The sequence below is a fragment of the Camellia sinensis genome, chromosome 5, assembly GCF_055761805.1.
Source record: "Camellia sinensis isolate YWXY chromosome 5, ASM5576180v1, whole genome shotgun sequence".
Lineage (NCBI taxonomy): Eukaryota > Viridiplantae > Streptophyta > Magnoliopsida > Ericales > Theaceae > Camellia > Camellia sinensis.
In genome coordinates, this window is record NC_138965.1 from 212,104,958 (window position 1) to 212,119,523 (window position 14,566).

At 33.1% G+C, this 14,566-nt stretch overlaps 1 protein-coding gene across 1 annotated transcript; it reads left to right on the forward strand.

Annotated features, from left to right (window-relative positions):
* Positions 1-9,431: 9,431 nt before the first annotated feature.
* LOC114312565 (ethylene-responsive transcription factor ESR2) lies at positions 9,432-10,746 on the forward strand. Its single transcript, XM_028258801.2, has one exon. The coding sequence runs from the start codon at positions 9,511-9,513 to the stop codon at positions 10,579-10,581; it is 1,071 nt and encodes a 356-aa protein (XP_028114602.2). The 5' UTR covers positions 9,432-9,510; the 3' UTR covers positions 10,582-10,746.
* The last annotated feature ends 3,820 nt before the right edge of the window (positions 10,747-14,566 follow it).

A 14,566-nucleotide genomic window follows, 5' to 3' on the forward strand; every position in this document is an offset into this window, starting at 1 on the left:
TAAGACAGATTCGCCCCGCTATGGTGCTTACGGTTGAGTGGTGTCTATCTCCCAGGATACAATGATCTTAACCAATTTGTAGTAGCACTCTAAAACAAATTGTTCGGCGAACCAAACCTGTGTTCTAACTCTCTGAATATTTATTCTAAACTAAAATGAAGAATAATGCACAAAAGAAAAATTGGACAGCACAAAGAAACTTAACATACTGTTTTTTCCGAATAAAAAATTGGGTTCAAGACTACTGGAATTGATGGGTATATATAGGCACAAAACTTAAGACCCGAACAGGTTCCAATTTTGAAGTGCAAAGGTGCATCAATATGTTTGAACAGAAAAACCAACTTTTCAAAGTTTGTTTGACCGTTGCACATGGAATTGATTTCCTTCCAAACAACTTGAAAAGTAAACCGTAGTGGACCAAGTCAAACCTTTGGCAACTTTATTTATTCGAACTATTGAAATATATATATATATATATATATATTAAACTATTTGAATCGTTTAATAAATAAAGGAAGAGGTACAAATTTTAGGAAATCACTTAGGAACCTAAAATTTGAAATTAGAAATAAATTAAATTCTCATAATTACAAATTTTTAGGAAACCACTCAGGAATCCAAAATTTGAATTTAGAATTAAATTAAATTCCCACAATAATTTTTATTGAAAAAATTCAAATGAATTTTATCTAAAAAATTAATGTTAGACCCGAAAACAACGTCAATTTTCCATTCACTCATAAATGGTTTTGACGTTCCGTCTTCCCTGTATGACTTGCCACGCAGTAAGGAACACTTCACCTCTTCAGACCCACCCCAAAAGACGTTTAGGGCCCACTCAAATTTGGGTTCAAAGTTGGCCCAACATAAGCCATATAAAACACCATTTTTCCAACACTGAGTTGGTTAGTTTACTGAGTTGGTTAGTTAGTTACTGAGTTAGTTAGATATTTTTCCTATATAATATCTTGTACAGTGTATATGTGATTCATTGAATAGAAAAATTAAAAAAGTCTTTTATTCTTTTCATGGTATTAGAGCCTTACTAAGCTCTTACGAGTATTCTTCAAGCTTCATTCACGGCAGATCCTGCTTCTTTACCTTCCAATCTTCAGTCTCTTCTGTCCAATTTTGGTTCTCTCATTACTGTTAAACTTGATTCCACAAATTTTTTGATTTGGAGAAATCAGCTCCATAATATTCTTCGAGCTACAGGTCTTCTTGGCTATGTGACAGGTGCAATACCTTGTCCTCCATCTGAACTTACTGATGCCTCTGGAAAATCTGTTTCCAATTCTGCATATCTTCAATGGGAAGCCATTGATGCAAATCTGCTCACATGCTTAACTGCAACATTATCTTCATCAGTATATTCATCTGTTAACCAGAGTAGGCTGATGGTCTTGATCGATTGTTGGAAAATCGATTATGAGATCTATTGCCACGAAAATATCTACCACTTCTACCTCCTCTATAATGTGATCTACCACTGAAAATAGGACGAGGATATGATCCACATTATCAACCTTCAGCAGCTGCTTCTCCCAAGGCCTATGCTGCTGCTGTAGCTTCTTCTTCTTCTTCAGATTCTCCTGTCCCTCCTTGGTATATTGATTCAGGAGCAATAACTCATCTCACACATGACTTGACTAATCTTCAGCAGTATCAAGCCTATCAAGGCTCAGATCAGGTTACAGTAGGCAATGGCTTAGTTTACCTATTCAACATGTTGGAAGTGGTATTCTTCCAACACCTCAATTTTCTTTTCATTTGTCCAATCTTTTGCATGTTCCTTCTATGTCATCCAATCTCTTATCTGTTCATCAATTAACCAAGGATCATAACTGTCTTGTTATTTTTTATTCTGATTCTTTTGTCATTCAGGACAAACACACCAACCAGATTCTGCATAACGGATCAAACATCAATGGCCTTTATCAGTTGTCTCCATCCTCCTCTATCTGTCCTAAGCAACCACAGGTTTTTCAGTCATCTACTGGTTCAGTCCCTCCAATCTCTGATTTGTTATGGCATCAAAGATTGGGTCATCCTTCTGTTTCCAAGCTTCAACACCTTGCATCTTATCTTCCAAATAAAAAGAGTTTTAATAAAGTTATAGATTGTACTGACTGTTATGTGTCTAAAAGTCATAGACTTCCTTTCAAATTGTCTTGTTTTTCTAGTGATAGTCCTTTTTCTCTTGTACATGCTGATGTATGGGGGCCTTTTACTGTTGATAATGCTTCTTTTCGATTTTATGTTTTGTTTGTTGATGATTGTAGTAGATTCACTTGGATCTATCCCTTACATTTTAAAAGTGAAGTCTATGAAAAATTGCTTGAGTTTAAAGCCTATGCTGAAAATCAATTTCATACATCTCTTAAAATTTTAAGAATTGATGGAGGAACTGAATTTGTAAACAAAAAGGTTGCTTCTGTTTTCTCTTCTCATGGTATTATTCATCAAACCAGTTGTCCTTATACACAAGCACAGAATGATGTTGCTGAGAGAAAGCATCGCCATATCACTGAAACTGCTATTACTTTGCTTCATCAATCTTCTCTACCTTTGAAATATTGGTTTGATGCTGTTGCTACAGTTGTTTTCCTTATCAATAGATTGCCTAGTTCTGTTTTTTCTAATCAATCTCCATTTCAGATTTTGTTTAAAAGACTTCCAGATTTTTCCTTTTTCAAGGTCTTTGGTTGCCAGTGTTTTCCTTGGTTAAAACCCTATACCACTCACAAGCTTCAACCTAACTCCTTATCTTGTGTCTTTTTAGGCTATCATCCTACTGTCAAAGGCTATAGGTGTTTAGATCCTATTAGTGGCAAGATATTTGTTTCTAGGCAAGTCGTCTTCAATGAATCCTATTTTCCTTTTGCTTCTTCTACTCTTTCTTCATCTTCTCCATTCTCTTTGCCTCATATTCATCATTTCTTTTGGCCTTCTTCTCTTCCTTCTGCCATTCCCACTGTTTGTTCATCTACATCTAATGTTTCTTCTTCCTCTACATCGTCTTCTTCCTCTAGTTCTTCATCTTCCTCATCTGCTCTCAATTTTTCTCCTCCTTCTCATGCTATTCCTATTACTATTTCCATTGATCTTCCTCTACCTTCTGATTTGCCTTCTAATCTGATTCCTCCCTTGTCTTCCTCAAATGTTCATCCCATGCTCACTCGATCTAAAACACACCATTCTCTCTGTCTTACAGCCACATCCACTTCTTATCTTCACATTGATCCTCCTACTGTTCAAGCTACCTTAACTTCTCCTGTGTGGCTTACTGCCATGCAGGAAGAATTTCAAGCTTTGCAGCAACAAGGCACTTGGGATCTTGTGTCTCTTCCTCCTCATAAAACAGCAATTGGTTGTAAGTGGGTGTATAGAATCAAGAGGAATTCTGATGGTTCTGTGGCAAGATATAAAACTAGATTGGTGGCAAAGGGATATCTTCAACAAGAAGGTGTTGATTTCCATGAAACTTTTAGCCCTATGGCTAAGCAACCTACAATTCGAATTTTTCTTTGTTTGGCTCTTCATTTTAATTGGTCTATTCATTAATTAGACATATCTAATGCCTTTCTTCATGGCACATTAGATGAGGAAGTGTATATGTTACAACCTCCAGGTTTTACTCAGTCTTCTAATCAAGTGTGCAAACTTAAGAAAGTCTTGTATGGACTTAAACAAGCTCCTCGAGCTTGGTATTCTACTTTTTCTAAATTCCTCATTTCTCAAGGCTTTGCTAATAGTCATTCAGATTCCTCTCTTTTTGTTCAACACACATCTACTAGTCTTCTTATTCTTGTTGTCTATGTTGATGACATTCTAGTCACTGGTAGTGATCCTGCTCTTTTTTCACAATTTATTCAACATATGCATGCTGTGTTCTCCATGAAAGAATTGGGGATTGTGTCCTATTTTTTGGGCATCTCAGTTCAAGCCTTACCTCATGGTTACTTCTTATCTCAAACTAAGTATGCCACTGAGTTGCTTCATAAAGCTGGTTTAACTGATTGTAAACCTTGCTCCACTCCTTTAGCTGTCAAGGCTTCTTCTTCTCATCTTTCTTCTTCTTCAGATGAGCTTCCATTTTCCAATCCTTCTTTGTATAGTAGTGTTGTTGGTGGTCTGCAGTACCTAACTATTACCAGACCTGATTTAGCCTTAGTTGTTAACCATGCATGTCAGCATATGCATCTGCCCACAAATGCTGATTTTCAAGCTGTCAAACGCTTGTTGAGATATGTGAAGGTACTCTTCACCATGGTTTGCATTTTACTTTTGGTCCCTTAACTTTTTATGCTTTTTCTGATTCAAACTGGACTAGAGATAGTGTTGATCGCAAGTCCACTTCAGGTTACTGTGTCTATCTAGGTTCTAATATGATTTCTTGGAGTGCTAAGAAACAGCCTATTGTTTCTAGGTCATCTACAGAGGCTGAGTACAGAGCATTAACTAATGCCACTGCTGAATTAACTTGGCTGCAACAGTTGCTGAAAGATATGCATATTACCTCCTCTTCTCTTCCTGAGCTCTGGTGTGACAACATTTCTGCAATGGCATTGGCTTCTAATCCAATTTTCCATTCGCGCTCGAAACATATAGAAATTGACTGTCATTTTATTCAAAATAAAGTTGTTGCTAAATTGATTGCTTTGAAATATGTTCCAACCACAGATCAAGTGGCTGACATCTTCACCAAACCTCTTTCTACCTCTCGTTTTCTTTATTTGAAAGACAAGCTTCTTGTGCAGCCTTGCCCCATCAGCTTGCAGGGGAGTGCTAAGATACATACATACCCAGCTGCAGCCACCACAGATTCACAGCTAGAGATAGAGCCATCGCTGCAGAAGAAATCAGCATTGATATCTTGTTCATCACAGCTCTGTTTTCCTAGATGCTCTTCAGAAAATATCTGTAACAAACATAGCTCTACAGTTGTAATGTTTGTTAGATAGTTAGAGTGTTTGTTAGCTGAGTTAGTTACTGCATTAGTTACTGAGTTGGTTAGTTTACTGAGTTGGTTAGTTAGTTACTGAGTTAGTTAGATATTTTTCCTATAAAATATCTTGTACAGTGTGTATGTGATTCATTGAATAGAAAAATTAGAAAAGTCTTTTATTCTTTTCAAAAATTATATAAAAATATAAAATTATGTTAAACTTACTTTTGAAAATTTATTTATTTAGATATTATTTCCCATTAGCATGGTGTCGACTCCTTAAAATGAGTTTTGAATTATATATATGCATATTTTCTCATTTCAAAATATTTAAACTTTATTTATTTATTTTTTTGGTGATATAACTTTATTTATTTTCAAACTTTATAAAATTGTACAACTGGTAGTCAAAACTCAAGTTGAAAGGCCGGGGAACATGAGCGATTGACAATTTGTTGAGGGCAATAGAACCTACAATTAGGTAGGTGAGCATTTACTTATTACTTAAAAAATAATGATAATTATAGTAAATCTACTTAACTATTTGTGTATATAATTAGGGGAAATATCACAATAGTGGTATTTTTAAAAATTTATTACAAATCAATGATTAACTTTATAAATATTAATAATTATAATCTTAAACTTTTTTCAGGAGTTTATACTTTTTTTTTTTTTCAAAGTACCATTGATCTATATTTCTCTCATACAATTTTCCTCGTGATGTTGAAATATACTTTACCCTATAGTTCAATTGGACAAAAAGTATAAAATGTTATTTATTTCATTCAAACTAATAACAAATAAAATATACGCCAATTTTGAAAGTGATTTTTTTTTTTTTTTTTGTTTAAATAACAAAAGTGAAATTAAAATGAAAAGCACACTATTATTCCCATCTTCTTCAAATTTAGCCTCCGTTTGGGAAGTGGGTTGGCTTTTTGGCTTTTTGGTTTTTTGGCTTTTTTAGCCTGGGCTATTTTAGCCTGGTTTGGGAAGGGCTTTTTGGCTTTTTGGCTTTTTTGGCTTTTTTTGTGAGAGAGGATTGTGATGATTAAGGGTTGGATTTGATGTTTTGTTTTTTGTGGCTAAAATAGCCTATTTTGTTTTTTGTGGCTATTTTAGCCCCAAACTCACCCAAACCTTCTTGCCAAACATAGGCTTAAAAACTCTAATCCTAACCAGTCACACACTTCAACCTTTTCAAAGACTCCACTCTCCAAGCGCATCGCCATTAGCCCTGTTTGATAGAGTTGTAGGAAAGTGCTTATAGCTTATGTCTAAACAGCTTATAGCTTATAACTTTCAGCTTAAGCTGATTTCCAGCTTATTCTTAAAGCATCTCCTGCCCCACTCAAAGAATAAGCTGATTTCTGACTTCCACAAAGTTATAAGCTATAAACTATAAGTTAAACCAAACACATTAAAATAACTTAAATTAAGCTGAAAGCTGAAATAAACTGTAAATAATTTCTACCAAACAGGCACATTATCTCTTTCCCTTCCGTAGGCATCGTTGTTGCTCCCTCTTCCTCTCAAAGTCTCGTTGCAACCTTATATCCCCTTTAAAGTCCCCGTTGCCTCCTATTTTAGTACCCATGCTTTATTGTCGCCTCCTCTCCAGTCCAGACAACCCTAGTTGCCTCATCTCCCCTCTTCTTGTTTATGGGATTGATTTATAATATAATTAAAATTGAAAGAATTAGAATAAATAAATAAGGATTTATAATTTAGTTTGTGAATTGCTTGAATAATAGTTATGTTTGGTGTAGCTATTAAAATAAATTATACATTATACATTATAACTTAACAGATTATAGATTATGACTTTAATCAGAAGTTGTTAATTTGTTTGGTATAGTTGTTGGGTTATAGATGTGAGTTGCTGAGTAGTGTTTGTTAAATAAGCTGTGAAGTAACTTTTTTAATTAACTTTTATTTTTTATTATTCACTATTTGTCTACATTTCTCATAAAAAATAATAATAATATTTTATAGTCCATTTGGGTCTTTTTCTATTTTTTAAAAAATAAAAAATAAAAAAAATCTAAGAGTATAACCGTGAATTAATATGTCCACAGCAGAAATTGATAATCAGGAGTAAGGGGTGAACAGCTTCTCAGAATCAGTTTTTTTGACTTAAAATAAGTTGTTAGAATCAGAAGCTGTTTGAAATAAGTTTAATCAAACAGTCTAAAATAACTTTTTAAAAGGCAGAAGTCATAAGTTGGCTAAAAAAAGTCCCACCAAACACCCCTAATGTGGTTTAAGTTAGAAATATTTGTAAAACAAGTGTAAAGGAAAAAAAATATAGAAAAGCCAATAGACTTGAATTGAAAGATAATGAAGATCATTTCACGTCTATTATTAATGGAATTAGCACTTATATAAGGACTCTTAAACTGTTTGTGAATTATGAATTTAAATAAAAATTTAAAAATAAATAAAAAAATTTATAAAATGTAAATAAAATATATTTATATCTCATTTAAATATAATTTAATTTTTTCTGTTTCACTTTTTTAATTTCTATACAAATTAATAATCCGAACATAACAGGTTAAAAAACCAAAGAAAATAAATTCAGACAAAATATCACATCAAACTCATATTCATTTCACTTTTTTTTTTCTCACAAATATTACATCTAATTACAAAAAAATTTAATTATCTTTTCAAATACAAAAAAAATTTCATTCAAAAATAATTAAAAACTAAAAAAACCTACTCCCTCAGTCCCAAAATAATGGTCCCTTTTGGAAAATCTAAGGTTGCGTTTGGTTGTGTTTTGTAAATGTGATTTGAGAGTATGAATTGTATTTTGAATTTGTGTGTTGTAAAATTATGATTTGAGTGTAGAAAATTTGTTTGGTAAAGAGTTTTGAAAATAGTTTTGGAAAAGATGTTTGATTTGAGTGGGGAATTGTTGATGTGATATTTGATATGTGATACAAAAATTTACAACTCATAACTAAATATACAACTCAAAATTATTTTAAAGCACATTAAAAATTAAAAAAATTTTAGAAATTTTTTTTTCCAATTATATAAATCAATTGCAAAAAAAAAAAAAAAAAAAAAAAATTCCTGTACAGCAGAGGACATCCAGGTGGATGTCTCCATGGACGTCCGGGCGGTAGTCCCTAAGGACGTCCGGGTGGTCTTCCCCTGGCCAAAATTTGAACAAAAAATGCGGCTGTAATACAGAGCTCTCTGCAGAAGTTTGGAAAGTTGATTCCAAACACAACCAAACATCATACTGAAATACACATGTGGAATTACATTTTGAATTCACAACCAAACAGAGCCTAATTTTTTTTGGTAGTACAATTATTGCACTTTAAAACAAGTTGATTTTCTAAAATTACCTTTTTGATAGTACATTTTTTGAAAATATCATTATCATAATTGTACTTTTTATATTATTTATTAATTTAAAAGAAAGACAAAATAGAAAATTTATATTATTTTTGTACTTGATTTTTGAAGAGAAACTAATATTTTGGAACAATGAAAAATGAAATAAGAGACTAATATTTTGAGACGGAAGGAGTACTAAAATAACAACTTTTCAAATACTCACAATATATTTGAATAATCTAGTGAGTAAAGCCTTGTTTGGCATAACCTATTTTAGTCCATCTTTTTATTTTTTTGAGTCACATCAATCAACATTTTCTCTCTACTTTTCTATACATCTTTTTATAAAAAGTCAAAAAATACACTTATTTAGAACATTCTAAACCACTCTTAAGTCATTTTGGTGTTAAATCTTTGATTGAATTTGGCCCAATAGTATAAAAATTTAATTGTCCCGTTTGGTAGAGTTGTGGGAAAGTGATTATAACTTATACCTGTGAACATAAGCTGATTTTTGACTTATAAATTAAGCTTCTCTTTCGATACTCAAAGAATAAGTTGACTTTTAACTTATAAAAAGTTATAACCTGTCTTGTTAAGTTAAATCAAACACATAAAAATAACTTAAATTAAACTAAAAATTAAAATAAACTCAAAATAAACCCTAAAAAAAAGACCATTAAACAATTGCAATATCGAGAGCAGAGGGGATGCAAGCCATACCTTAACATCTCTCTCCCTCCCATGCATGCACATGAAATAGTACGAGTCATGGAAATTCTCCAAATTTGAAGTATTTCCATTAAAAAATGAAAACCCTAATATAAATTCGCCAATTAGATCCCACAAACCCTCCGAATTTAAGACGCTTGGCCCTGTAAAAACATCCTTATCCTTAATTAATAAAACAAAATTCTCAATTTTTCCCCCCCACCATTTTAACATGCCATCATATCATCATGCATGATTACTCTCTCTCGCTCTCTCTCTCTCAGAGTGCAACTTCAGACTATAAATATAGCCTCACCCCCACAGACCCAGGCTCAATAAACCCCAGAGCCTTTGAGGAAACAATCACCACTCTCCACCCAACCCCCCCCCCCTCTCTCTCTCTCTCTCTCTCTCTCTCTATAGTTTTTAGTGTTTTCACTCTCTCTCTCTTTCATTTCCCTTTGCTTTATTCTCGTTGTTCTCATCAAATGGAAGAAGCAATGAGAAGGCTAAACGGTCTGACCCACACACCAGAATCTGATCCACTCCACCCCACCACCACCAGCCTAAAAAGGCTCACTGCCACCGCCGCCGCCACCAACAAAAGGTCGCTGAAAGACGGAGTCGCCGCCACCGCCGCCAACCCAATGAGGTACCGTGGGGTGCGCCGCCGCCCCTGGGGCCGCTACGCCGCCGAGATTCGAGACCCTCAGTCCAAAGAGCGGCGGTGGCTCGGTACCTTCGACACGGCGGAGGAGGCGGCGTGCGCTTACGACTGTGCCGCTCGAGCGATGCGTGGCGTCAAGGCGAGAACTAACTTCGTTTACCCGTCTTCACCTCCACACTCAGTCACCGACAATCTTATCCCTCCGTTTCACTACAAGAAATCATCTCAGCCCTCCATGAGAGACATACCCAACCGAAGCCTTGCTGCTGCTCCTCCTCCTCCTCATGTCGGTGACTTCTCTGGTTCTGTCAACATGCTTCTCTTGCCTCAGACTATGTCTATGTACGATCAAATTCCATACATCGATCACTCTGGTCCTCAATCTCATACTGGGTCTCTCTCTGTCTGTTCTTCTAATATCTCTGAGAGCTTTGCAGGTTCGTTTCTCCCTCACCCTAAAATCGAAGATAATCAAAATCACACTATAGATTCTACTGCGACAACCGATCAAACTGATGGCATGCAATTCTTTTCATCCGAGTCCTCTGATTCAGGGTTGTTGCAAGAAGTCTTAAATGGTTTTTTCCCTAAACCCAAAATAACAAAGGCTGAATCCTCAATACCCCAGAATTACACAACCACTGAATCGTCTTCTCATGCTATGGTCTCTGATGTTTCAGTTACCCAATCTCTGAATGGAATTGAGAAGGACCATTTCGGTCTCTACTTTGATTACCAAGGTGGCCCACAACAGCTTCCTTGCGACTTCAATGGTGGTTTTGGGTCATTGTATAACGATAATCTGGGGGCGGAGACCAAGTTTGGGGATATTTTTCAGTACCCAGAACTTCTGGGTCTGGGTGTGTTCGCAACTAAACTGAGAAATGGGTGATTTGATTTTGGTGCAACTTCATATGATATGAGACTTTCAAGAATCGTAAACAGTTTCGTTTTGATAACTAACAGTGAAAGTGCTTTTTATTTTTGGTGTTTTAAAGGTTATTAGCTAAAGGTTATTATTATAATTATATGTAATGCTTTAATGAAAGATTGTGTTGTTTAAATGCTCTCTATTTTCTATCTTAGTGGGTTCGTTTCCTTGCATCTCTCTCTCTCTCTCTCTCTCTCTCTCTCATGTTAATTGGTTCATAGTTGATTGATGCGTTATTCATGTTTTGTTTAATTGAGGCTTAAAAATTAATTTATTTACTTAAAATTTGAATAATGTTACAACGATCATTTAGTTTTTCTTGATATATTATCATTTGATGTGGTAATTCAGTTTTGATCAAAAGAATTAATTTTATAGTTGATATGGTTGTGTTGATTGATACAGAATTTTATTTTTCTGTTGATAATTTAACAAGATTTATCATTGTGAGAAAAAAGAAATTAAGATTGCAAAATTCATTTTTGATACATCTCGGTTATATTTAAGGAAAAATTGTAAAGAAGCAAAAACAGGGGAAAATACTTTTAATTTTGTAGTGTAAATTTTGTGTATATGATCAGAGTTCGTAAATTTTTTTTTTTTTTTTTTTTTTTTGTGTCACAATTATCTAATCTATTTTTATATTTATAATGTAATTATTTTATTAGTATGTCACTTATTTATAATTTTTATTTTATTTAATATTTTTGTTGTAAAAAATTCGAGATAGATATATTTGTGGATATAAATTATGTAAGAATTTGTAATTCTAGTTAGATTTTTCATAGAAAAGCAGTACATGGTTTGGAGTTTGGATTTTTGTGTAAGGAAGCAGGAAAGAACTTATTTGAGTTGACTTCGTAATAGGAAAAGCTGTTTAGTCTGGGTTTCTCTTCTATTATTTGTGTAAGAATACCTGTTATGGAAAAGAAAAAAAAGGCTAAGGAGGTGCTTCTTAAGAAAGCAGATTCTGGGATTTGTATTCTTTAGGATTTGTTCTAGAGTCAATAGTCATTGGGATTCTGAAATAATCCCAATGATATTTTTCTAATCATACACAGATCTTTCGTCTACGTCTAATGACTATGGAGTAAAATTTGAGTTCACATCTGGTCATAAAGGTGGCCACCATGCAATTGTGAACTGTCTTATAATATTAGCTTGCACTTATAGAGGGTATTTTGGTGTATATATAGCTACTAAGGGAAAAAAATGGGCCTCTAATGTGCATGGGTGTTTGTTTTTGGGAAAAGAAGAGGATAGGGGTAGGGCGGCGTGGGAAGGGTTAGTTTGAGAAATTATTCCATGCTCTTATAGAAGATATGGATCCAGATTAACGGTAATATATCTTTTTGCAATGATTTTGTTTATTGTAATTAACATTATGTATAAATTTAAGAAAAAATTAGTGAAATATCTTTTTTTTTTTTTTTTTTTTTTTTTTTGAATTTTGTGTAATAGGAAAGATTCAAGATTTTTGTCTTTTGTTGGTTAAGAATTATCAATGAAATTTTTTTGTGATAATATTAGAAATTATTTTTTTGTAAAAATTAAAATTATTCTGAGTTGAATTTCATCTGTCAAAATGTTGAGGGGTCTTAATTATTATGAAAGTGTTATATTTTATTTTATCTTATAAAATTTAATATCAGGATCTTAATTTTTTTTTCTTCTAAATTTAAAGTAAAATTATATTAATTTATGGTGTGATTTAATGTTATTTCATTTTAATTTTAAATTTGATCCCGGCAATATTGTTAGGTGGTATCCCAATTTGAGTATGATTATTTCATATGGTAGAGTTTAGCTTTTTTTGTGTCGATATTTTATTCAACAATAAGAGCATGTTAAGATGTTAATGTGGGTAATGCACCAAAAACAAACAAATAATATTTTAGGGTTGAAGGGGTCTTTAGAATGGTATGGTAGTGTACCTTACCCATTGCACATGTAATTGTATATGAAGTTGAGTCATGATACATGCTCAAATGGCAAATGAGAGTCCGTTTGTGGTAAAAAATCGTTATGAATCAACACAGATAATTTTTTTCTAAGTCATCTAATTCAAATGAAAGAGTGGCTTAGCTCATCTTCTAAAATTACAATTTGACTAGAATTGGGTTGGGATGATTTAAATAAGTGTATTTTTTTAAATTTTTATGAGATATGGGTTGAGTATGGGTTGGGTTTGAAGTGATGTAATAAAGAGATAATATAATTTAAATAAGATGATGTAATTTAAATAGGATAATGACTTTTTAATTTTTTAACTTTTTTAAGAGATGTCAAACAAGACTTAATTAACATTTAAAACATTTTGGCCAATTTTTGACAATGCTACGTAGCTCAAATTTTGTGGCTTAAAAGTGGTTCAAATGGCCAAAACGACGTCGTTTTGAGTACAGAACAACATAAAAATGGCCAAAACGACGTCGTTTTGGTCATTTGAGCCACTTTTGAGCCACAAAATTTGAGCTACGAGACATTTTTTTTTGTCTTTTCCATCATAAAAAAAATTTAAAATATAATAATCTCAAAACATGATTGAATAGAATGTCTTGAGATGGAATGCCAAAAAATTTAGTGATTTATTTCAACTTCTTTAGTACAAAACAAAGATTAATTAATGAAATCAATAGATACATATATATATATATATATATTTTGATAAAAAAAAGATATTTTGAAATGTCATTACGGCATCTGTGAGCTTATGTCTCAAAGTAACTGGTTGGCGGCCTGATTTGACTCAATTCAAAAGAAGGAACTACTATTGAAGCATCAATGAAACTCAACTATGCATTACAGACGAGTTTAGGTTTCGATCGAAACACAGGACAAGATCTTCGTAGAGAGTTAGCTACAAAGCAATATTTGAATATACTTGTGGAGTCACTATTCCCGTGATAAATCAATAGATACTTGGACCATGATTTATTTAAGAGATGCATGGAGATGGTGTTGAGAGTAATTAACTGATGATAACTCTTACTTATAGTATTTACCTTTTATTATCATTTATCTTTTCTTTATATCAATATTGTAATTCTAGCAAGTTAAAGGCACCCGATCCAAACCTAACTTGTAATTTGAGTCCTCGTTTGGAATGTAAATTAATTTTTTAATTATTTTAGGGCAAATTACATATACACCCTTCAAGGTTTGGCTAAATTACAGATATTCCCCTGAGGTTTCGGAAATTACATCCCGCCCCCTGAGGTTTGTATTTTCATAACAATTTGCCCCCTGAGGTTTATATTTCATAACAAATTACCCCCTAATTTCTTATGCAAATATAGCATTCAGGGGGGAATTCGTAATTTCTCAAACCTCAGGGGGTATCTGTAATTTAGCCAAACCTCGAGAGGTGTATATGTAATTTGCCCATTATTTTAATATGAGGTTAAAATAATCAAATGAATTTTTTGATTCTTTTAAGTTTTGTAAGAGAAAAAATATAATGATTATAATTTAATTATGATAATTTTTGACTTAAAATTAAAAAATTTATTTTACCCTTTTATAACTAAAACAACTCTAACCTCACCCAAATTCACATGGCAAAAGGAGCACTGAAGATATCTATACCAGTTCAATGCAATTACTAGAGGCTAAGATTGAATTATTAAAGCACATATTAGGGATAGACACTCGACTCGCCAGGGAGCAACCACTGAAGTACAATTATCGCTGATAAGTTTGTTCGATGCCCATCACTCTCATTAACACATCAGTTTAATTTAAGAGTAGTAGTTGTTGTAGCATTGCACGTGCCTACAAGTATTACAGAATATCCTACCTCAAATTATTATGCTAATAATCCTACACACATCATACAGTCTTCTAGAGGATTATATAATGGCAAACAACAAAAGATACGGCGTTTAAAAGTAACAATTATGGTAGAGACCCTATATAAATTATCAAATAGATTATCAAATCTTTT

Bases quoted from the DNA above. Each gene is read 5' to 3' on its own strand.
- LOC114312565 (XM_028258801.2), top strand. From the start codon at position 9,511: ATGGAAGAAGCAATGAGAAGGCTAAACGGTCTGACCCACACACCAGAA.